The sequence below is a fragment of the Xyrauchen texanus genome, chromosome 15 (assembly GCF_025860055.1).
Source record: "Xyrauchen texanus isolate HMW12.3.18 chromosome 15, RBS_HiC_50CHRs, whole genome shotgun sequence".
Classification (NCBI taxonomy): Eukaryota; Metazoa; Chordata; class Actinopteri; order Cypriniformes; family Catostomidae; genus Xyrauchen; species Xyrauchen texanus.
Genome location: NC_068290.1, coordinates 37411547 through 37437323, shown reverse-complemented (window position 1 = coordinate 37437323; position 25777 = coordinate 37411547). Strand labels below are relative to the sequence as shown.

At 36.7% G+C, this 25777-nt stretch overlaps 1 protein-coding gene across 1 annotated transcript; it reads right to left on the bottom strand.

Annotated features, from left to right (window-relative positions):
• Window positions 1-1960: 1960 nt before the first annotated feature.
• LOC127656317 (cytohesin-2-like) lies at window positions 1961-25777 on the bottom strand. Its single transcript, XM_052144588.1, has 12 exons — window positions 25615-25777; window positions 24278-24428; window positions 15997-16063; window positions 15420-15538; window positions 15244-15324; window positions 15019-15131; window positions 14253-14401; window positions 11012-11123; window positions 9528-9604; window positions 9316-9387; window positions 7272-7426; window positions 1961-6890 (listed from the first exon to the last, which is right to left on the bottom strand). The coding sequence occupies exons 1-12, from the start codon at window positions 25679-25681 to the stop codon at window positions 6803-6805; spliced, it is 1251 nt and encodes a 416-aa protein (XP_052000548.1). The 5' UTR covers window positions 25682-25777; the 3' UTR covers window positions 1961-6802.

The window sequence follows — 25777 nt, the reverse complement described above, 5'->3', positions numbered from 1 at the left end:
TTTGGTCTCATCTGACCACATGACTTTCTCCCATGACTCCTATGGATCATCCAAATGGTCATTGGCAAACTTAAGACGGGCCTTGACATGTGCTGGTTTAAGCAGGGGAACCTTCCGTGCCATGCATGATTTCAAACCATGACGTCTTAGTGTATTACCAACAGTAACCTTGGAAACGGTGGTCCCAGCTCTTTTCAGGTCATTGACCAGCTCCTCCCGTGTAGTTCTGGGCTGATTTCTCACCTTTCTTAGGATCATTGAGACCCCACGAGGTGAGATCTTGCATGGAGCCCCAGTCCGAGGGAGATTGACAGTCATGTTTAGCTTCTTCCATTTTCTAATGATTGCTCCAACAGTGGACCTTTTTTCACCAAGCTGCTTGGCAATTTCCCGTAGCACTTTCCAGCCTTGTGGAGGTGTACAATTTTGTCTCTAGTGTCTTTGGACAGCTCTTTGGTCTTGGCCATGTTAGTAGTTGGATTCTTACTGATTGTATGGGGTGGACAGGTGTCTTTATGCAACTAACGACCTCAAACACGTGCATCTAATTTAGGATAATAAATGGAGTGGAGGTGGACATTATAAAGGCAGACTAACAGGTCTTTGAGGGTCAGAATTCTAGCTGATAGACAGGTGTTCAAATACTTATTTGCAGCTGTATCATACAAATAAATAGTTAAAAAATCATATATTGTGATTTCTGGATTTTTTTTTTTAGATTATGTCTCTCACAGTGGACATGCACCTACGATGACAATTTCAGACCCCTCCATGATTTCCAAGTGGGAGAACTTGCAAAACTGCAGGGTGTTCAAATACTTATTTTCCTCACTGTATGTCTTGTAAGGACACACCATTCATCCATGCCCATAAGGAGGCCACGCCTATGGTTGAGTGTGCTTTAACACCAATTGGGCAATTCTAACCCTGCGTAATTCGTATTTGCATCGACAATCCAGTCAGAAAGGCTTTGCTTGGAGATGGACATTAATTTTGTGCATCCTTCATAGCATATAAAGAGCTGGTCAGACAGCCTGAACTGGCAAGTACGGTACAACGTATGTATGTAGCGCCCACACAGGGCACAACAAATGCAATGATTGTTCCTCATCTGAATTATATGTTGGAGGGAAGAAGGCCTGAAGGTGAACCACCTGCGCTTTGAAGTAAATTTTCTACTCAAAATAACCTGTTCATGATAAAAAAAAAAAAATTCCTTTTGATTTGTTACTTTCATCATGTTTTGCGCACCAAGTGTTGAGGTTTGCGTACACAGCTCTGTATTTTGGTTCGATCACCAGTAATGCAAGGTGATGATGTCTAATAGACTACATGGCATGCATTCAGCTTCCATGTGGAAGGCTGCCACATGGTACATGATTAACCCTCTGTGGTCTTCATAAATGAGCCCTAACTTTGGTCCGCCCCGTCATTTTTGACCAGATAGAGCAAAGGTGTAATGGTTTTTTTGTGGTGGTGGTGATGATGATAATGTGTTCCTCTGTCCTGAAGTAACAATTATGCACTTCTTTTTGGTATTTTGATCATATTTACATGTACATTATATATGCATAAGCACATTTATGAAACTTTAGTACAGTAAAAACCTACACTTCTATAAGTTGAAACATGAAGAACATATGAGAACGTGACACATTGGAAGCAGATTGCTGCCATCTGGTGAACAAAATATAAATAACATGACTTGAAATTGATGTTAGCCAGAAACTGTGCAGTCTGTCTGCTTGGTGTACCCTAATATTATATTTTACCACAAGATATGCATTTTGATAGATATTTAGACATGATCAAACTATTATTTGTCAAAGTTTATCATTTTAAAATGGATTTGAATTGTCCGTTTTTGCAGTTAACAGAAATAAACTGCAGAAATTGTGAAAATGCAATAAGAGTATAAAACAGAAGAATTAGAGTAAACATTTAGCCTTCAAATTTTCTATAGTAAAAATTTATTTTGCAAACATTTTCAAGTCAGTGAGGTGCAAAGCAATAATGAACAACAATAAATGCATAAAAAAATAACTAACAGTAAACAATAAAGAAAAACAGTAAGAACAGTAAAGAATGATGCTATGTCTTTATGCATTCGTGCATCACTGGTAGTGTGTAGTTATGATGGCATGCACCTTTCAGATGGATTGTTTTGCATTTATGGTACACCATGCTGGTTTTAATGTCTCTTGGGTGGCAGTCCACACACTTTCAGGTGTTCTAAAATTTAGTTTAAGGTTTTCTATGCAGTTACTAGGTTGAGATGGGTGGATTCTTACTGACCCAAGCCAAAAGAGCCCATTTACAAGTCTCAATGATGTTCTGATCCCTAGATAAACAACAAACATGTATTTTTTTAAAAAATCTTTTTGTTTATTAGAGCTGATTGGCACCAGTGTACCATAACTGAGTCTTTGTTTTGCTACATGAAGCATTTTCCAAAAATCAAACCTTTCTATGTCCAATCAGAAACAGGGAGAAAGAATAGTCAAGAGAAAGAAATGCGTTCATTTGTCCTACTGTATTTCTATTGACTTTTGGCACCTTTGCACATCTCATCAAGAAAGAAAGTCCATATTTAGTCATTTATAAGTCATTTAGAGTCATTCTACTGTCTTCATTAGACCATGTCATGCCCAAACTATTAGTTGAAACACATAGCTTATATCATATCTAAGAATGTACTGTTGCAGTCAGCAGTTGATGCTATTTAACACTTGGAGCTCCTTAAGATCTGTCTTTAGGCTCATATATAGCATGTAGGTTAGCATACAATACAATGTGAAGCATATTAACTTCAAATTATTCGATATGGATGCTTTGAATGAACAAAGTTGAGAACTGCATAATTAATTACATACTGATATAGGGCACTGGAGAGGAAATCAAACGGTCATATGCATGGAGAGCTTTTGAACTGTGCTAAACTCTATTAAAGTGCCATAAACACGGACTCCAAAGTACTAAATGTCATAAAGACATCCATTTCTATAACACTTCACAAAAGTCAAGCAAAATGCACTGTTAACATTTGTCCTTTATAACGTTTTCACTTATTAGTATATTTAAATAGACCACTATTAGTGTTCCGTATAATTATCTGCATTTAAAAAAAAATTGTTTTTGTTTTGAATAGTACACATTTTAATTGTTACTCAATGCTCACCATATAGACTGTATAATAACTGCAATGACAATTTATTAACTAGAAGGTCATGTGTTAATTAGAAATACGGAACGCTAGTAGTCAACTTACGTGTTCAAAATCTTGATATTAGATTCACCGTTTACAAAAGATGCTTCGATTCAGTACAACATGCAACCCTGATCCTTATTTCTTTACAAAAAAAAATAGAATAAATTAAATTATATCGATTTGTGTTGTAAACAAACAAAACAACATGTATTTACAAACAAAAAAAAAAAGCTAAATATAAAGTACATTGGAAAAAGCTGCCATGGAACTCCTTCAAACAGCACTGAGTGAGAGGGAGTACACTAGAGTTTCACACAAACAGAACAACAGGTCATTGCTATCTCTGGCACATATTGTAGATCAGAAATAATGAATAAACATCTTTATCATGTCTCGTTCATGGAATAAACAGCAGCAAACATGGCTTTATCGGACCTGGAAAACACATATTCTGAAATGCATCAAATGTTGATGTTTGTAATAGATACAGATAAGAAGATGAATCTCATGAAACCAAGAACATGTCCAAGTAATAAATCAACCCAATGAACGCTAATTCTTTTGTTAAATAAAAACTATCACTGTATTTTTTTTTACTGCAATACAGTATATATATATATATATATATAAAAAATGATCAGTTCCAAGTAGGCTGTGTTTTTGTTTTTTACTTTAATATGGTTGACCTCAAATGTGACCAGGACATGTTTCTGTGAGATTCCCCCAGAACAGTTTTGTGGCCAAAGTGGTTGACAAATTATAAGCCTACTTTTAGTTCAAAAACTAGCAAGAACATTCAGAAACAGGACAGTGGGGAGTTAAGGCTATTTTTTTAACATCTTAAAAATGGGGGACATTATTTAATGAGGTGAGTTTCTACAGATATCTTGATGGATACATTTTACCAGCATTGCTTTTCATCCTAGAGAACATTTTGGTCACATACAGATACACCATCCAACTACAAAACTAATATTATTATAGGCCTATTCTGTTAAACAAAAAATAATGATATGTCCCAGAACACTTTAAAAGTGAACTGAATGCGTAACTCGTAAGTAAACAGATATGCTTAAAGTAATAGTTCACCCAAAAATGAAAATGTAGTCCTCGTTTACTCATCCCTGTGTTTTTATAATCCTATATTACTTTCTTTTTCATTACACAAAGGGAGAAATTGTGAAAAATTTTGTGTTCAGTGATGTCAAAAATGGCAGTTTATGGTGACCACCACTTCAAGCTTCAAAAGAACACAAAAGTATAATTCAGAAGTGTAATAAATTATTCAAAAAGACTCATGATTGTTATAAAAGCATACAATAAGTTTTGATGAGAAACAATCTGAAAACAAATGTATTATTTAGTGAAAATTTTCACGGACCGTTAATCTCTTGCGCACGTTCATGATAGGGCACGAGAGCACAGCCCACTCGTGACATTGGGGCAAAAACTTGTTTTGTTCATCTAAAAACAGGTGTGCCACAGCGATAGTGACAACAGAACACAACACCGCTGCACACAAAGAACAGAACTTACTAAACATATCTGAAGAGTTTGAAGTCGAAGAATTTATGCATTTCTATGCCCAGCCTTATTTTTTTTCTATGGAGTACTCGGAAATCAAACAGAAACATAGAGGAGGTTACAGGCAGCCACAATCACACAGTGTACTAACTTGCTGGCAAATGATACATGACAAAAAGGTAACTTTTCTATGGTGATCAGAGTTTTGTCCTAACCAGCAGTGAAGAGGGACGGTACATTCTATCGATCGCTCATTTTCTATTTTCAGCATCATGTGGTTATCCGCTGTGAACTGGAATTCAAAATCTGAAAACAATTATAAAATAAAGCTGGGTATATAGAAATGCATCAATTCTTCAACTACAAACTGTTCAGACATGTTTAGTAAGTTCTATTCTCTGTGTGCAGCTGTGTTGCGTTCTGTTGTCACTATCGCTGTGAAGAAACTGGCTTTAGATAAACAAAACAAGTTTTCGCTTGAACGCCCCTATAATGAATGTGCACAGGGATCAAAGGTCAGTGAACATTTTTGCTAAATAATACATTCGATTTCGGTTTCATTCTCACTAAACCTTATTGTATGTTTTTGTAACAATCATGAGTCTCATGAAATAATTTATTAGAAATCTGAATTATACTTTTGTACTCATCTTTTGAAGCTTGAAGATGTGGTCACCATAAACTGCAAATCTATGACATCACTGAGCACACAATTTTTTCACAATTTCTCACTTTGTGTTACAAAAAAGAAAGAAAGTCATATAGGGTTATATAACATCACAGAGATGAGTAAATAATGACTGAGATTTCATTTTTGGGTGATCTTAGATGAATGTTTTTTACTCTCAGATTGATATGTGGTATGAATATCAATGACCTTCATTTTCATCTTCATTTATATCATGTCAGTTTAGACAAACAAGTCTAAGACAGACAGAATAGACCTAGCAGATGAATAGACCAGACAATAAAAAGTCTTCAGCATGAGAAAAATGTCCTACAAGATCAATAACACGGTCTACAAAGCTAGAGAAGCTCAACTCAACTAAAGGCTGTTAGATCTGTCCCTGATGATGGTAATGATGAAGAAAACATAAAGCTGTTTGGTCGTCTACCCTGTAAGGTTTAAGAACTTCACAGTACAATGCTGTAAATAGCAAGAGCGGTGGTCAGAAGCCTCCAAATGTGAGATTGATTGTAAAGAGGTAACTGTGGAAGTACAAAGTAATGAACTAACAAAGAGGTGAGGAAGTGTGCAGAATAGGAACGTAGTGTGTAAAAAGTAGTGTACAGGAGACAAACAATGAAAGCCAGTGCCTTGCACAAAGTTTAAAACGAAACGGTTTACCCCAAAATGTAAATTCTGCCATTATTTACTCACCCTTGTGTTGTTCTAGACAGTTGAAATACTGTTGTTATTACATAGTGACCACAGATGTCAAGCTCCAAAAAGGACAAAACCAAAATCAATGACACCCAAATGGCATTGCATAAAACCAAACGTGCTAGACCAGACACATTTTGGTCCGTTCCACAAACAAAGCTATCGTATGAATTCAGAAGACTTTAAATATAGTGCATGAGTAATATTAAATACTTTGTTGCTTTTTGGTGTTTTATGTCCATTCTGGAGCTTACTGGAAGTCTTTGGAAAAGAGCACTTTGTAACAACATGAGGGTGAGTACAAATGACAGAATTTTCATTTTTGGGTGATCTATACATTAAGGGATGCAGGATGGAGATTTCTGCAGTAGTCTGAATGTTATGTTTGCAGGTGGAATGTCAGTATAATATACTGTAGTAAGGAGGCCTGAACAAACTAGTGTGATATGAATAACAGTGTATAGAAGTATGGATGTAAGAGATGGGTAATTGTGCAGGCCAGACCAAAGATTGAATTCCTGATGACATCCATCTCTCCTTAAAACAGGCATAACGGATCCTTCTGGTGACAGGAAAAGTGCTACCTCAATGAAACATGGAAGAGTTTGAGAATGGAGGGAGTTTGTCTTCTACTGGAGTAAAGGATGTGTAAGAGTATGGAAGGAGAAGGGAGGATTGAAGATGTTTCAAGGTTGCGCTTCCTTTTTCTTGAGGGAAATACGTTTCTTCCTGGCTGCAAGCATTTCGTAGAAGGGGTCCACACTCACAGCAGACCTGACACAACAACAGACAGAAGATAATTTTATGTTCTCTACGTCTTAAAGACGCCATGAAATGGAATGAAGAGTACAGTTCTCTTTCCAGTGGTGATGCATTTCCTATTTAAACAGGAAGTTTATCATAACTAACAGGCTTTAGTTTACATCACAACCATGAATCATGATTTGCTACTTGCTATTGCTAATAAGAGGCAGGTGGTATTACGGAGTAAAGCATATTATTGGACAGATTTGTATATGTCCATTAATACAAAATGAGTCATTTGGTCTCATTCATGAACAATAGATACATGCTGAGTGTGAAGACACCATGTCGGATTTCATTTAAGCAGAACTTAAGCCTTAAGTCATTCATCTAGTTGTGATGATCACTCACTTGATGCTGTGGATCCACTCATCCTTTTCCTCTGGGGTGGGGGCTGAGATCCGGTACACCATGTGATTTCCCTCCACAACTCTCCCATCAGCCTCAGTCTTACAAGCTTTAATCGGCTGCCCACGGTTATTAGGGATGTACAGCTCAAAACAGTTCTGCAGATTTAAGTACATTTTACATTTTAGTATGAGAATTAATAAGTGGAAAACACTTCAAGTTGTCCAAGCGAAACATTTAAACGTGCAGTTAAAGGAATAGTTCACCCAAAAATGATAACTCTCTCATCACTGACATGTTGTCTGGAACTCAAATGACTTTCTTTCTTCTGCGGAACACAAATTAAGATATTTTGAGGCATATATGATCAAAAAAGTAATTCATATGACACTAGTTTCTCAACCACTGGTTCGTGTCCCACTATAAATGACCAATTAGAAGGACAGAACTGTACATTTGTAATGTTTGGGGCAACAGTGACCTCTATTGTCAAATCATGTTAATATCGGCAGGTTTACGTAAACGACCAGAATAGTAGTAAGAGGCTGCATTTCTTTGATGTTAATTATTAGCAGTCCAATCACAATAACCCATCAATGCTATGAATCATTCTTTGGGACAAGGTCTCATTATGTAGCATTGCATGAGCTAGCTCCATACATTACTGTGAGCGGCAGTCCCAAGTGTCACATTTACGTGAGTAAAAAAACAAACTGTTTTCTTTATAAGTGTGTTTATTTTATAAGCATATAAACATCGCTTTGAGTAAGCTATCATTTTATTTTAGTTCACTATAATCTTTTTTTATCCCCCTTTCTCCCAATTTGGAATGCCCAATTTCCACTTCTTAGCAGGTCCTCCTGTTGGTGCAGTTACTCACCTCAATCCGGGTGGCGGAGGACAAGTCCTCCGCTACTGAGGCCGGAAATCCACGCATCTTATCACATGGCTTGTTGTGCATGACCCTGCAGTGACTCCACACTTGGAGGCTCATGCTAATCGTCGTGACCAACGAGCAACTTACCACACGCTACTTGTCGTGAAAAACAATTTATATCGGAGGTCACGTTATGCCATGCGAGGAGCAGACGTGTGAGTGACGAGCTCCGCGCACTTTTTAAAATTATTTTCATGTTATAATCTGGTTAGACTCGATACATCTGGTTACACATTTGTTCTTTGAGGTAAGCATGGCAAAGAAGTCAAAATCCTTGTGCTCTGGAGACATTAAAAGACACTTACGTGCTCAAGCTGAAAACTCTGACAGGCCTGCAGACCAGGGACTCGATTTGGATGGCGCAGTGGGAGAGATTCAATGCCAACTGTCCAACATGTCTGTGATGCTGAAGAAGGTTGTTGCTGACTTGGAGGATCTCGCTATAATACGTTGATCAATTATGGCGATGGAACCAAAAACAACCTATAGCGTATGTAAAGTTATATCTAGCTAGCTAACGTTAGCTAATTATCTAATGTTAACGTTATTACCAGCGGTTCTGACAATGTAACCATTTTCAGCATCTAATGAGCAAGTTGGCTCATCATGTAACATTAAGCAATTTGTAATGTTAACTAATCATGTTGAAGTAACGCTACTGTTTCGTTTACCATGCTTTGTGGGTGTGACTTTTTTGCCATGTCATCACCATTCATATCTATTCAACCGATGCGTTTATGATTAAATTCCTGATAGAGCACAAATTGTTTACAAGAGAACAAAGTTCTTCATAGATCTAGCCTCTTAATTTTTCTCTCAAAGTGCACCAGACTGATGCATTTAATTTTAAAATGTACACAATTTTCTTATAGAGGACCATACCCCTGGACCCCCTAGAGGGACTGAGGTCCACCCGCCACAGTCTCACAAAATCTTGTGGGAAACACTGCATTGACTTGCATTGTTTGAAAAAAAAAAAAAAAAAAAAAGGATTTGTGTTCCTCGGGGAATAGAAAGTCATACGACTTTGAGATGGCATGAGGGTGACTAGATGATGACAGAATTATCATTTTCGGGTGAACTACCCTTTTAAAGTGTCAACAGACTCACTGGCTTCCTAGGATCTTCAACCTCACGGATACTCAGGTTCTCCAATGGAATGATGCCTCTTGGCTCCTTATCCTACACAGAATCACATATCAGTCAGTACAATCAGTGGTCCATGTCAGTACGAGACAATTCAGTCCCGTTAACAAATAAGGTAAAATAAACTATTTCTTTATTCTTTCTTTATGTGCGATGTAATTTAAGGAATGACTTACTGTTGTGTACTCGAAGTAATAAAGGCAGTTATCAGTCAAAATAAACCACCGTCTCTTCCATGTTTTCACGCGACCTCCTAAGAACGAAAGATTGCATCGTTTTAGAGATACAAAACATGCCTTTAAAAGAATCTTCCAGATTTAATACAAATAAAACTCAACAGACATAAGGCTGATTATCACAACATTTTATAAAAAAAATTTAAATAAAAATCTGGGTTACAGTGAGGCACTTACAATGGAAGTAAATGTGGCCCAATCTGTAAACATTAAAATTCTCACTGTTTCAAAGGTATAGCCAAAAGACTTAAACAATATGTGTGTACATAATTTTAGTGATAAAATCAATTATCTTTTCTGTGTAAAGTTATAGCCAATTTTACAACTTTGTTGCTCACTGTAACCCCAATTTGGAATGACCAAATGCACACCAAGTCCTCGTGGTGGCATAGTGACTCGGTGGCATAGTGACTCGCCTCAATCCAGGTGGCAGATGATGAATCTCAGTTGCCTCTGTGTCTGAGACGTCAATGCACGCATCTTATCACGTAGCTTGTTAAGCACGCTACCGCGGATACAACGCGCGTGTGGAGGCTTCACGCCATCCACCGCGGCATCCACGCACAACTCACCACGTGCCCCACCGAGAGCAAATCACATTTTAGCGACCACGAGGAGGTTACCCCATGTGACTCTACCCTCCCTAGCAACCAGGCCAATTTGGTTGCTTAGGAGACCTGGCTGGAGTCACTCAGCACAGAAATATTAAGTATTGCAAACCAAATACTCAACACTTTCCTTTACTCCTTATACAGTGTCTAGAGTATTTTAGGTGAAAGTCTTTTGCCCATTCTGTTGTATGTGAATACGCATAAATCAGATCAGAAGTAATCACTTTATTTTCTAAGACCTGCAGCTCTCTTACGCAGCAAAAAACACTGTCAGTTTAAAAAGCACATCAAGCCTGCTGTTGTAATTATGCTGCAGCAACACATGATATAAAATGGTAAAAAATGTTTTACAATTCCAGAAATTTGTCTCACATAGCAAAATTGTTAGTGTGTACTGGACTTTGCCCACTGAAGTTTAAAAGTAAGGGAAGAGAGGCTGTACATACCTCCTGCAGGTTGAACAGCACCAGAGGCAGAGAAATCACAGGTCAAGCAGAGCAGGAGCCAGAGGAGATCGGGAGAAAGGATACAGAAAATGAAAGAGACACAAGGAAAGGGCAAAAGATTGAGAAGCTTTTAGTGCTTAGATCTCAAAAGAGCTCGCCATGCAGAAAAAAGGTCAATCTTTAAAGTGCCGAACACATTAGAAGTTATGATTTGCTAGGTTTCAGGGGAAATAAAAGAGCAAAGCGCTCCAATGAAATAACAGAAAATCATGCAACGGCAATAAGAGACCCTACCAACAGCTTTACATCAATTCACAAAGCAGTGAGAAAATGTTGGTTAAACAGAAACAATGCTGGAGGGACTCACCCAGTTTGAGGAGCCAGCCCTCTCTGTCAGGGTTGAAGAAAGTGTGTGTCAGGTCATTCCCATCATCCTCTGGGATCTTAAAGGGCTCGTTCTTAATGCTGTCATATAGATTCTAAAGAAAATAAAAATAAATAATAATAATTGCCACCGTTTATAAAAATCTGAACTCGAGAAAGTGAGTTTACCACGGTGAGTATGAGGGTTTTAACAACAGCAGTTTTTAGCAACAGAAGCACCAGCGATATAATGAAATATACCCATGTTTAATAAACACTAAGCATTATTATTAATCTATTTGTGGTTGCCAAGCGGTATAGCTAATTTGTGCCATCACAAGTATGCATTTTAAGTCATTATACAATGCTCAACCCTTTGGGAGTCTAAAGTATCTGTTGTATAATAAAACTAGGTCGGTCAATCAATTAAAACAATATGACACACAGATTAATTCTCTGCAATCATAATTAATCCCATATATAAATATTTGCTGATAAATATACTGTAATATACATCCATCCATTTTCTATAGCTGCTTATACTATATTACTACTAAAACATTCAAAGAAATTTCAAAAGTGGCTTTAGAAGTCAACATATTATGAGCGCTGTTCTCACAGGAGGCTTTGTTGCATCAGTCTACGTGGACGTTTTGAGCGTCTCACTGGTTTTCAGTGTACTGCGCCATAATTGCTGCATTTTTAGTGTTAAGTTAACCCTTTAAGTGCTGAGGGCGTTTATAAAGGTTTCAGTGGTATAAGCAAAATTAGGCTACAAGAAAAAAGAAAAAAAAGAAAAGAAAAAAGGGTTATAACCACTGATATAGATCAGTGGTTATAACTCAGTTTTAAAGAAAACTTTCCAATTTTTTTAATGATATAGATTGATAAATTCTGCGACTCTCAGCCTAAGAAGCTGTGAGAAATCACAAAAAACTTTCTCTTATTTTTTCTTATTTTAAATTATATACCTCAGTGTGTAAATAAGGTGGCCCCAAAAAACTGCTTTGTTTTCTTCCCAATCAAGTGAACTTTGAGTAAAATGTTGTGTTTATACAACAAAACAATAAAAAGTTATAGCATTACAAAAATTATTTATCCGGGTGTACAAAAACGTCTCCAAACAAATAAAACATAATAATTACACATGCAAACACAACAATGATTAAAGGTTTGCATAGAATACAGAAATTATTTTTGAAATGAGATTTCACACAACGAGTTTCATTCTGTGCCATTTGAGTCATCGAGTCTGAGTCATGTACTTGGCGACCTCTCCTGGTGGCCATATGTAACAATCACCAATCACATGTCTCTCTTCCCAAATATGGATGACTTTTTACAACGATCTGAAATCAATCTGATTGGGTTAGCAATCCATGATGCTACATCCTTTTCGATGACATCATCTGATCAAGGTAAGCCAACGTGTTTTCAGCCAGATTGCATGACAGCCAGATGCTGTGTGCACATGGTGCTTTATGTCAATTATCTAATGATATATGCATCTGATTATGTTGTGTGTGTGGTCCTATTTTAATGATAATCACCTCCTCTAAGTAATGGTATATTTTATGTTCAGTTTATTTTTCGTGAAGTTACAAGCGAAAACACAGCATATGAGCAACACCTGTTCACATGTACTTAGCTTTTACTTGCTATATTTTTGACTGTGAGTAAAACAAATAGTTTGGTTGTATTCTACTCTTTGAGAGCTTTCCAACAACATAAGACACATGGCTATTTGATGAGAATGATTATAACAATAATATGTACAGTGCAAAGTTATTAATACATTATCAAAACGGAACACTTCTGATTTGTCTGCAAATTTCAAAGCAATTGTTAATTTTTGGTCATAATGTATTGTAAAGTACAGCTTCTAAGCTAACAATACCTATTTTGTGTTGGTCAAGACTGTAGTTATTAATATTTTGATCATTTATTTTCTCATTGGCCCACCAGAAGGCGAGCTTAAGGAGTTAAATGTAGTTGCACTTTAAAAAACTTTTTAAAAAGGTTTTCGTGTCCCCTGCATTCTGTTGTGCTCAGTCTATGTTTGAACTGCTGTCGTTTTTTTAATATGTACAGCTGAAGCAGCACTGACTGCCCCCTGCTGACTGACATCTGCAAAAACATACGTAAATGTGACACTTTAACCTTAAATTGCTCAGATTGTGGAAGAAATGCAAGTATACCTAGGGCTTTAATTAGCGATATATATATATATATATATTTTATAATTAATCGCATTGAAATAACATTTAGTTGGACCGCCTTTAGCTTCAATTACGTTGTGCATTAATCGTGGCATTATTTCGACAACCTTATGCAATGTCACAACATTTACTTCCATCCAGATTTGCATACATTTTTGCCCGAGATCTTGTATCGATCACGGGAGAGTCAAACCAATCCATAAAGTCTTCTCTAACAAAGACTTTCAATGGAGTTAAGGTCAGGACTCTGTGGTGGCCAATTCATGGGTGAAGATGATTCCTCAAGCTCACTGAACCACTCTTTCACAATTTGAGGCACAATTGGCATTGTTGTCCTGGAATATGCCAATGACATCATGGAAGAAAAAATCCATTGATTGGATAACCTGGTCATTCAGTACATTCAGATCAGCTCACATCATTTTATAGCAGCATAACGTTGCTGAGCCTCGAACTGACCAGTTGAAGCATCCCCAGATCATAATACTGCCTCCAGAGGCTTGTAGAGTGAGCACTATGTATGATGGGTGCATCACTTCATGAGCTTCCCTTCTTACCCTGATGTGCCCATCAATTTGGAATAAGGCGAATCTGGACTCATCAGACCACATGACCTTTTTCTATTGCTCCACAGTCCAATTCCTGTTATTTTAGCAATCTCCCTAGTTGTTTTCTTTGCTTGATGCAGGCCAATATATTACCCCTTCTCTGAAAAACATTATCTTTTTCAAGACCACAGGATTCGTCTTCCGACATGATTGTTTAAAAAGTTTGAAGCTACACACTGCATCAGTTTGGGTTTAAAGAATTGTTGCCAGCTGAAACATATCAATCGCTGCAATAATGATTCAATCATAGACTCTTCTTAAGTATCTGCTTATTGAAATCCAAATGAGAGCTTTTTTTTTTGGCCATGCAGTGTACTTACAATTTTACATTTATGGGGTATGTATTATGTCTTTTTGCAATAACATTTATATTACAATATGATAATCATTCAACACATTATCAGATGTCCACACTTACTCTAAGCAGCTCCTCTGGTAAATCTCCCCCATCATTGATGCCTCTGTTCATGCTGATGAAGCGCTCCACTGTGGGCTTGTCCCGCACATTTGGGTTGTGCAGACTAGTGTTCAACATGATGATGGAAAATGACAGCACATAACAGGTGTCTATGAGGAGAAGGCAGAGTTTGAAGACTATTAATGCTGATGCATCTATGCAAGTCAACCAAATATAAACATTCTGGGTCTGTTCCAAAAACCTAGCGAGCGTCCTCCGGAGGCAGCATTTTAAAACATTGTACTGTAGGCGAGCTCCCAATGTGAAAGCTGTTCCAAAAGGTAGGTATCTTAATTATGCTACCTCCTAAAATATCTAGATTTGGCCAAGTTTTAAGGTAGCATCACATGTGTCCAACCCCAGATAGACAATCCCAATATGCACTGCAATGAACTCGGTAGATAAATTAAAAATTAAATATATATATATTTTTTTACTTATAATCCATTCAACGACTATTTTACCAAAAAATGTGTGTGTGCTCTGTATGTGTATGTGTATATGTATATATATATATATATACAGTATTTATGCTGATAGTTTTAGAGGCTTGTCATCTCCAATTCACCATTGACGGTCATGATATTGTTTCTGTTTAACCATCACTAGGATTTCCCAGTTTAAGTTTTGCAGAACATGAGGGTGAGTAAATGATGAAATATTCATTTAAAATTACAGTAATGACACATTTGTGTTAGCCAAGATGTATTGCATGCGTGTGTGAGACCTGTGCTCTGGAAAACTCCAGGATTGCAGTGGCAGTATCTCTGAGCAAATGCCTCCATCATTCTGTCAATTTTCTGAGCCTCGCCTGGCAACCGGAAACTCCACAGAAACTGCCTGTAATGAGCACGAACAGACAGACATCCATGAGCGAGCCCTAAAACTAATTTTACTCCTAGAAATAATACATTCGAATTATAAATCCAGACATATAGAGATATTTATTTACCGAAGTGCTTGTACCAAGTTCAGATCTGTGAATTCATGAAGATCAACAAAGGCCTGCAATACTTTAATATTGAAGTCATCTCTGAAAGAGAAAGAGATTTCAATTGCATTAAAAATGTTTATGTTATTAGTTATGTTAACAGTATGTTATTTGACTACAGCAGACCTCTACTGTACCTTTCACCAAGATAGTCTCCTATTGCAGTTTTATTGAGTCCTTCTCCTTTGTACAGAAACTGAGCAATGTCCTCTGAAGTGTGTCTGAGCAGCTCATTCTCCACTAGGAATACAATGCCCTGTAAACAAATGGAATAGTTAAAAAGAACCCAACAAGATTATACTATCAAATGTTTTAAAATACATTACATTACAGTGATAATCTTCCCCTCTTCTGTAGTTCTCAAGTCTCATTCCCAGAAACTTACTGTGTTACAATCGGGTTATGTGACACACGAGAACCAATTAAATCAAACCTGCTGTATGTCATATGTCATTCATGCAGCAGAGGAGGAATTTATCAGACTAGGAATTATAGCGCACAGGTCATAGAATACTTTTATAGTGCTTTATGCAACTTGATGCTATAAATCTCCATTTAGTTTCATTGATGAAAAAGAGACACTTGGACATTTAACCGAATATCTCTTTTTGTGTTTCAGAAAAGAAATACAGTGACTTGGGTTTAGACCACAGGGTGAGTAAATGAAACATTTCTTGATAGGGTAATAAAATGGTAAAAAAAAAATGTCTGTACCTTTTTTGGGTCCATGTTGAATTTTTTCCTCCCCATGGCCACATGTCGACTTTTCTGTAAAGTTTTGCTGTACAAAAAGAGGAGATTATTATCAGTATTTCATTTTATTCAGTATCTCAATTTGAGTGTCCTATTAACCTACTGAACACATTCATATGAGTTCAAAAAAACTTCCCATGAACGACTTCACTGTTTACACAGCCACAAGTATGGAGATAAGTGTGTGTGTATGTGTGCACTGTCTGGCTGAGTTAACCATTATAGGAGACAAACTGGAGAAAGAAACGTTTAATCAAACATATAAGCGGAATTCTTTGAATTCTTGCATTTAGTGCTGCACAATTATGACCAAAACATGCAAATGCAAACATTTCCAAACCAAGCAGACAATTGTTATTTAGAAGTTGTATTGTTGCATTATAATGGTATGGTTCTAGTTTGTTGCAATATTACTCACAGGCTTACATCCTCAAAGACATGTCTGTAATTTGGTTACAATGCTCAACGACTGAAAAAAGAAATGTGAATATGACATTTTGATGCAAAGGGAGTAGATCTAAATGGAAGCCTGTAAATGACACTTTGCATGATTATTTAATTACCGCAGCTGTAATTGTAAAACTATTTTCGATGAATTGTGCAGCCCTGTTTGCATGTAAACCACAAACACAAGCCAATATGCGAGTGAGAAAATGTTCTAGAGCCTTATGAAATCTGTTTTATTTTTTCCATATTCCATTTATCAAATTCTGTGTTTTCTGTTGTATTTTTTTCCCGAATTCCTTGTTTTAAAGATTAAAAATGTTATCATAAAAATAAAAATGGTTGGTCTCACTTTATATTTACGTATAAATGTTTTGGGTAGCCATCCACAAGCTTCTCACAATAATTTGCTGGAATTTTGGCCCATTCCTTCTGACAGAACTGATGTAACCAAGTCAGGTTTGTAGGCCTCCTTGCTCGCACATGCTTTATCAGTTCTGCCCACAACATTTCTATCTGATTGAGGTTAGGGCTTTGTGATGGCTACTCCAATACCTTGATTTTGTGTCCTTAAGCCATTTTGCCACAACTTTGGAGGTATGCTTGGGGGTCATTGTCCATCTGGAAGACCCATTTGCGACAGAGCTTTAACTTCCTGGCTGATGTCTTGAGATGTTGCTTCAATATATCCACATAATTTTCCTTCCTCATTATGCCATCTATTTTGTGAAGTGCACCAGTCCCTCCTGCAGCAAAGCACCCCCACAAAATGATGCTGCTACCCCCATGCTTCATGGTTGCAACCCTCTAGGATCATGTTGGAGAAAGAATCGTCATTGGCTAGTTAATTTTAGTTTTTACTCGCCAGACTTTTGATGACATGTAAGCATAATGTAACTAAAAAATATATTAAACAAACAGATAGAGGGGGCCTCTTCATATATATTCATGCTACATAGAATATTGTAAAATATACAAGATTTTAATCACATGTACAAAATGTACAAATTTCACATTCAATCAATTTAGATGATGTCATGAAATCGCATTTTTAATAACGATACAAGCTGTTGTCACTGTTTGAATTTTCATACACATTTTTAACAAAACAATTCACAAGTTTGGAACCTTATAATGAAAGTTAGGGGTCACGATTTTGAAATTTGGCTGACAATTAATTGTCAAACCAATAATTGTGATTATGATAATGAATTGCCTGTTTTAGGGCTATGATGATTAATTGTCGGTTTTAGGTGTTTCATGAATATGATGATTAATTACTGATACAAACTCACTATGTGTGCTTCATGCACACAACAAAGTCATTTATACAAATTTAGCTTGGGTCATATAATAAAATAAGGGTATGATTTCCTTTTAAGGCATCAAAAATGTATGAATGACAGTCAAATATAAAATAATATTATAATTATCAAAATATGTCTAAAATAAAATGTATCTCTCTTATTTGTCTGATTAACTTTTGATCTACTGGACTTGATCGATGTTTTCTTTTGCTTCTTTTGTAACCCAGCCAACCTGTATAGCTATTGTATTATGCAACAGTAAAATCTTATATTCTTCAATTTCACACATTATTTTAAGGCTTTCTGGTTAACTCACAAGCCCTTATTTCTCGTGAAGGAAGACTTTGAGATTTTGTTTCTTGCACTTGTTCATCTCAACAGAAATAAAGCAGGACATCTCTGTCTCACTGCGTGTTATTAACACTATGTGAATAAACCCACAATGGCCACGGTTATTGCCATTGCATGGCCTTTAAGTGAAACTGGAGCGCTTTGCGTTCACAATATTAATATGTTTATACCTTGTTTATATTTTCGCGGTAGCTTGGCACAAGCCTCTGTAGATGGCGTGCACATCAGAGCGCTTGAGAAGTGGTTCATCTTCACACACTCTCAAGAGAGCTGCTCTTGTGACGTCCACAGTGCAGTTCCCTGAGATGATGAGTTCAACTGAACGAGACACAACTGCTCTTTCTTGCGTGCGCATGAGGAAGCATGCAGGGAAAGACGAGGCTGAATCCAGCTTCTTAATCAACTGCTTTTTATTCAGTAAAAGTGCCTCAGTGCTTCAACACTACACAACTCTATCACTGGCAAGTGAAATGTTAATATTTACTTGCCAATGGCTAATAACAGACGTTTTTTGGTCGCATAGTGTTAATTTACTCGCAATGAACAGGGCTGGGTTGTGATGGTTGCAAGCCTCGCCCTTTTTCCTCCAAACATAATGATGGTCATTATGGCCATTTTGTTTCATCAGACCAGAGGACGAGACAAAAAAGTAAGATCTTGTCCCCATGTGCACTTGTAAACTGTGGTTTGGCTTTTTTATGGAGGTTTTGGAGAAGTGGCTTCTTCCTTGCTGAGCAGCCTTTCAGGTTATATTGATAAAGGTCTTGTTTTACTGTGGATATAGATCCTTGTCTACCTGTTTTCTCCAGCATCTTCACAAGGTCCTTTGCTGTTGTTCTGGGATTGATTTGCACTTTTTGCACCAAACTACATTCATCTCTAGGAGACAGAATGCATCTCCTTCCTGAGCGGTATGATGGCTGCGTGGTCTCATGGTGTTTATACTCAAGTACTATTATTTGTACAGATGAATGTGGTACCTTCAGGCCCTTGGAAATTGCTCCCAACGATGAACCAGACTTGTGGAGGTCCACAGTTTTATTTTTCTGAGATTTTGGCTGATTTCTTTTGATTTTCCCATGATGCCAAGCAAAGAGGCACTGAGTTTGAAGGTAGGCCTTAAAATACATCCACAGGTACACCTCCAATTCAGTACACCTCCAATCAGAAGTTAATTGGCTAATTGCCTAAAGTCTTGACATCATTTTCTGGAAATGTACAAGCTGCTTAAAGGCACAGTTAACTTAGTGTATGTAAACTTCTGACCCACTGAAATTGTGATATAGTCAATTAAAAGTGAAACAATCTGTCAAAGTAGATGTCCTAAACAACTTTCCAAAACTGTAGTTTGCTAATATGAAATCTGTGGAGTGACTCAAAAATTAGCTTGAATGACTTTAATGAGTTTAATATAAAAAATTGGTAATGTAACATCATTAAGAACTAACAATGAACAATATGTATAAATTAACATTAACTAAGATGAACAAATGCATTAGAAATATTCATTATGATGTATTTAAACCTAATTGGAATGTGACATGTTCATCGTTAATGGGGCAGTCGTGGCTCAGTGGTTGAGGCTCAGGGTTACTGACCAGAAGGTCAGGGGTTCAAGCCCCAGCACCACCAAGATGCCACTGTTGTGCCCTTGAGCAAGGCACTTAACTCCAGGTTGCTCTGGGGGGATTGTCCCTGTAATAAGTGCACTGTAAGTCACTTTGGATAAAAGCGTCTGCCAAATGCATAAATGTAAATGTTAATGTATACAACCTTAGGATAAAGTGTATTGTTAAATCATTATCCCCAACATCAGCTGTGGTTTTAAAATTTGTTGTGAGTTTATTGGGTGGCCTGGAGGAGTGTGAGACTCCTGGCCTGAAATTATGTCCCAGTCCAGCCCTGGGACATAATCTACTTGTGTTATACTTGCTCAAAAACCTGTATGTTGCTAATTAAATGTGATTAAATTTAAACACTCCAAGAGTGCAAGCAATAAAACACAGATCTCACCCCAAAATAAACATCTTCAGTCTGACCCATTATTAGATACATTAATGTTGCTTTTGACAGACGAGGCTGTTAATGACTATTAAAAATAGCACAGTAATAACGATTTTGGTTTTGGTATTCAAAAGGCACACAGAGTGCACTGTATGTCACAGCAATAGTGTTTGGAGAAGATAAACATGTATGATCCGTAAAGTTGTTTATTAAAAAAAGTGATACAAAGGCAAAGATGCCACTATGTATATCATATTAGACATATAAGAAAACTCATGTACGATTAAATTCAAAAAGCAAAACAATGCAGCTATATGGAATAAATTATGAAGATGATCCACATAAGATCAGATAATGCAAGGCAGTGATGCGGCAATATCATTTACATGTTAAAACCCATAAAATATTTTTTTTTCACTTTTAAGGCATTACTGTTGGTTCAGGATTTCTTCCAGAAGTTACTTCAGTGTTTAATGTCGGTAGTGTTCTGTGCTATAACACAATCAGTTGCTCTGGTTCTTGTAACCGCAACGGCTTCTGATACCTGATCTAAAGCTTATATTTTATTGGTCAGGGCAGTTTTTCGCCAGGCGAAAAAAATAAAATAAAAAAAATCTACGCACTCACCGTAACAAAGTTCATGCGAATGTTCACTCCAGGTAAAAACGGTTTCGATTCGAGTTTGGTATGCATTGTTATTGTTAGGGGTAAGGATAACATTGTAACTATAAATGTAATTAAATGCAGGTACTTTAAACGTAACCACAATGCAACAAGACTTATAATAATTGTATCAAATGCTAAAAGTAGTTAAAGACACCTAATATAAAATGGGTCCAAACTGTCAAATTCAAATATTTTTATAGAACTGTAATAAAATGAAAAACAAAACAATAATTTTTCAACATACTATTACATTATATTTATTAAATGAAATGCTTTAATAAAGATCCAATAAAGTAAAGATTCACACATCTAGTTCTATTGAACTATTATTTTGGCGGAAAGCCGAATGATGCAAATTTGAGTTTGTATGTTTTTGAAGACAGCTTCACACCTCTGGATAATGCTGTGATTTAATTATGTAAAAATATAGTTTGCATGTGCTGCGCACTTCAATGAGTGCTCTGCTGTCTATAATCTATTACAAACACAGGGCGCACATGATGCTTATGATGAGATGCTATCAGTCTATGAGTGGCCGGCTTTACACATTATCTTTGAAGTGTTCAACAAATGTAGACTGTATATATATTTAATTAAATCTCAGCCTTTTGTGGTTAATAATCATGCTAGGACATATCATGGTTTTAATTTGATTAATTAAGCATTAACCCAAATGTAAAATTCCTTGCCATTCCGTGTTTAATAGTTAATTCCACTCTTATGACTGGATTCCACGATTCCGAAGGAATATTTCACCCAAAAATGAAAATTCTCTCATCATTTACGTCATCCCAGAGTATGACTTTCTTTCTTCTGCAGAACACAAATCGGAAGACTTTTAAAGAATATTTCAGCTCTGTAGCTTCTATAAGTCAATGGGTGCCAAACATTTTAAGCTCCAAAAAGCAAATGAAGTCAGCATAAAAGTAATCCATATCCAGTGGTTTAATTCCTGTCTTCATAAGTGATATTATAGGTGTGGGTGAGAAACTGATATTTAAGTTAATTTTTTCTATAAATTCTTCTCCCATCCCAGTAGGGGGCGATATGCATGAAGAATGTGAATCACATAAAAAACACAAGAAGAATGTGAACGTTAAAGTGGAGATTGACTGAACAGGGATGAGAATTTATAGTAAAACTTGACTAAAATATTGATCTGATTCTTCTGAGGAAATTGGACCCGGATAACCCGTTTGTGATCGAACTAGAAACTCAGTCTGAATAAAAAAAATCATGCAACCACGTCAATTGGATTAAATTGGCTACATCTGATTTAAATTTCATTCGGATTGTAAGGGGTGCTGTAAACCTTTTCTAATCCGTGAAGAGAGAATTTTTACCATGTAAACACTTGATCAGATTGCTTTGAGAAACTGAGACGATCTGCGCATGTTCAGTACTGACGCAGTAATGGCGTCATGACATTTTATGCAAAACGACACACTTGCATCACAGTGGGCATATTTGTGACCACTAGCGTAAAGAAGCAACAGCGGTGAATGGAGAAACATCTGTGAAATGACATCAATAATAGCATCCAAAAGCTTTCGATCCATGCCAAGTGCCAGGAAAAGTGTGTACATGTCTGAAGTCAGCAGAAATATTGCCAGATTTGACTTTCACGGACATTTAAATATATTTTATTCACGATTCATCTCTGTACGCCGGCCAGTATGACGTTTGATCGGCGAGCGCACACACAGGAGTTACAAATGTTTGTGTTGTTTTCTAGTTTGATTCTGTCACTATATTAATAAACGTCTGTGACTCTTGTGTTTTTTTATGCTGTCATGCATATGTTGTCTCTTTTGCAGCATAGTTAATTTGAAAATATCCAGAATTTTCCATATAAAATGTTACTCTGTGGGTAAATATGACTTTTTTTTACATTGTAATCTGGTGGAGTGACTAAATTCTGTGCTTCAAAATCACGTGTTGTTTAATGACTAACGTTAGAATACTGTATAGCCTACAATTAAATATATACTGTATAGAGAAGTTATAGTGCTTTTTATACAGTATGTTACAATCTTCACACATCTTACATTTTGGTCATGTACTGTACTGAATATGGCAGCGAGGTCATATAATGATATCACATGAAACAGGTAAATAAAACTGAACTCTTGGCTCAATTCAAAGGCTGTATATTTCAAAACTGGATGTTTTTATTGTTGCTGGAAAATGAGTAGATGCATTTGAACATTTTTTAATTAATTTTATTTTGTCATTTATGATGTATTGATTATTAAAGCAACAATCTGATGAACATAACGTCATATCCTCATTTGTAGAGAAGTCCAAAATAATTTTGTGCACTTGAAGTGTGAACACCCCTTCAAATGGGGAGGGAATGCTGTATAATCGTGCCGTTTACACGTCACAATAACAGTTCCCATCTGACGTTTGATACATAGAAACACTCACATCAATCCGACTTAATTTTGATTAAAACAAAAAGTGTTCATGTAAACACAGCTACTGATTTAACCAGATTTAAAACTGGAGTTATATGGATTACTTTTATGCTGATCAATGTGATTTCTGGAACTTTGGCCCCCTTTCACTTACATTGTATGGACCTAAAGAGCTGAGAAATTATTCTTAAAATCTTAATTTGTGTTCTGCTGAAGAAAGAAAGTCATACACATCCGGGATGGCATGAGGGTGAGTAAATGAGAGAATTGTAATTTTTGGGTGAACTACTCCTTTAAGTATTTTTACTTTGTCACTGTACTTCATTACATTTTTCAAGTATCTGTACTAAGAGTATTTTCATTCGGAAAACTTATTCCAAAGAAATCCATCAGACTCCAGTGGTTTAATCCATGTCTTCGGAAGCGATCTAATCAGTTTTGGGGGAGAACAGACCAAAACAAAACTCCTTTTTCACTATAAATCTTGACATCAGTAGTCTCTAGCCACAATCATGATTTCAAGCTAAATTACACTTAATAGCCCCATCTAGCATTCTGTGCATGTGTCAAGCACTAGGAAATCGAAGGTGTAATCGAGCTTGAAATCATGATTGCCAAGGAGACTGCTGTCAAGATGTACAGTGAAAAAGGAATTTTATTTTGGTCTGTTCTCACGCAAAATTTATTAGATCGCTTCTGAAGACGTGGATTAAACCACTGGAGTCTTATGGATTACTTATATGCTGCCTTTATGTGCTTTTTGGAGCTTCAAAGTTCTGGCCACCATCCACTTGCATTATATTGACCTACAGAGCTAAAATATTCTCCTAAAAATCTTTATTTGTGTTTTCAGCAGAAGAAAGTCATACACATCTGGGATGGCATGAGGGTGAGTAAATGATGAAATATTTTTCCTTTCTGAGTGAACTATATTTTTAACACAGTCTTATACTTTTAATTAAATAATATTTCATCAGGGTATCTGCACTTGAACTCAAGTGCAGGATTTGTGTACTTCATTAGTATAATTGGAGTAGTAAAGAGACTAACCTGCCCTCTGTGCTGGTCTCCAGTCCCTCCACCTCTATAATCGCTTCTCTCAGCTCTTCTTTCAGTCTATGGATCTCCAGAATCAGAGCTCCCTTCCTGCGCCGGATCTCCTCCAGCTCAGAGCGCTCATCCGGGCTCAAGTCCGCTGGGACTGCAGAGATGGAGAGAAAGAGGCCTGAATTAGGAGATCCCTTCCTATACACTACACCCAGGTCTCTAGCACACCAACGCCTGCTTTCCATGTTAACAATCCCTTATTTTCCCTTCATGCTGATAACATTCCAAAACTGCTCGCCTGTGCCTAATATCATTCACTTTATGATGTGATAAGGAAACATAATCAGGATTCATACTGCCTCGCTGGGTTAGGGGAAGTTTACATTCAGATTCTCTATGGACTGAGAGGTTTCTTACGACACCAGCTGGTGTTTGGATGGTTTAAGGGAGCAAGCCAGGACAGAACAGAGCCAAACCCTTAGCAACTCAGAAAGCAATGCCTGCAGGCACCAACAAACACTCTCTGAATTTCTTACATTCCTCAAAATGAATCTGAACAATCTTCAGATTTAAACGGAAATAAATCACAGAAATAAAATATGTAGCCTAACTCTTCCAAAAGGAAATTAAATGCTTGTCACCAGTTTCAACAGCTTGCCTTTGCAATGTACCAAATTAAGTTCCTTAAAATTGAACAGTTTGAGATATGGATCGCTGATGAATGACATGCCCATAAACTTATTTTAAATAACTTAAAATGTACATAAATGTTGAATGGAAAGTGTATATTTCAGGTGCTGAGATAGGTCATCATCCCCAATTGTTTTAAGAAGTCTCTAAATAATATGGTCATGAAAATTGCATGCAAAGTTACTATATAGAATTAGAAAAATGTAGTTTAAAATAGTTTAAGATTAAGTATAACATGTGTGGCACTTCAGGACATGTCAAATACCAATATAAAAAGCTAGGTTGCAAACCAAAATCAGTCCCTAAAAACGTCTAATAAATAGCTGCAATCCACGATATCATAACTCTATGACACTTATGAAATACAGCATATTGCCAGTAAATAATTCAGCATCTACTAAAATCAAATAAACAGCTGAAGAAGGCCAAACATGAATGAATCCAGTACAATGACTGGTGATGGACAGTTACTGTTACCCTAACTGTGTAATAAAGCCGTACAAATGACAAAACTGACAATAAAACAGATTATATCACACTTTACCCCTTCAAAATGACATACAACCCTTTCATTCTGATGCTTATATGAATAAGGAAACAGACAGAGACTGATGCAGTACTAAACACAACACTGAACCTGGTTTACTTACTGTAGTCCAGATCATCCATTTTCAGGGCTTTGCTTTTAGGCATATATGTGTCAGAATCGAATGTCATTCAATAACCGAGATATATGGATATATGAAAATATACCCCACAAATGAAAACGAAATAAATAAATAACAAGGCGGAGCATCGAAACGGGCTCAGACA

Coding starts and splice junctions, on each gene's coding strand:
- LOC127656317 (XM_052144588.1), bottom strand. CDS start 25,681: ATGACATTCGATTCTGACACATATATGCCTAAAAGCAAAGCCCTGAAA. Junction 15,325..15,419: donor GGAGACTATCTTGGTGAAAG/GTACAGTAGAGG, acceptor TTTCTCTTTCAG/AGATGACTTCAATATTAAAG. Junction 14,402..15,018: donor TGGAGTTTTCCAGAGCACAG/GTCTCACACACG, acceptor TTCTCCTCATAG/ACACCTGTTATGTGCTGTCA.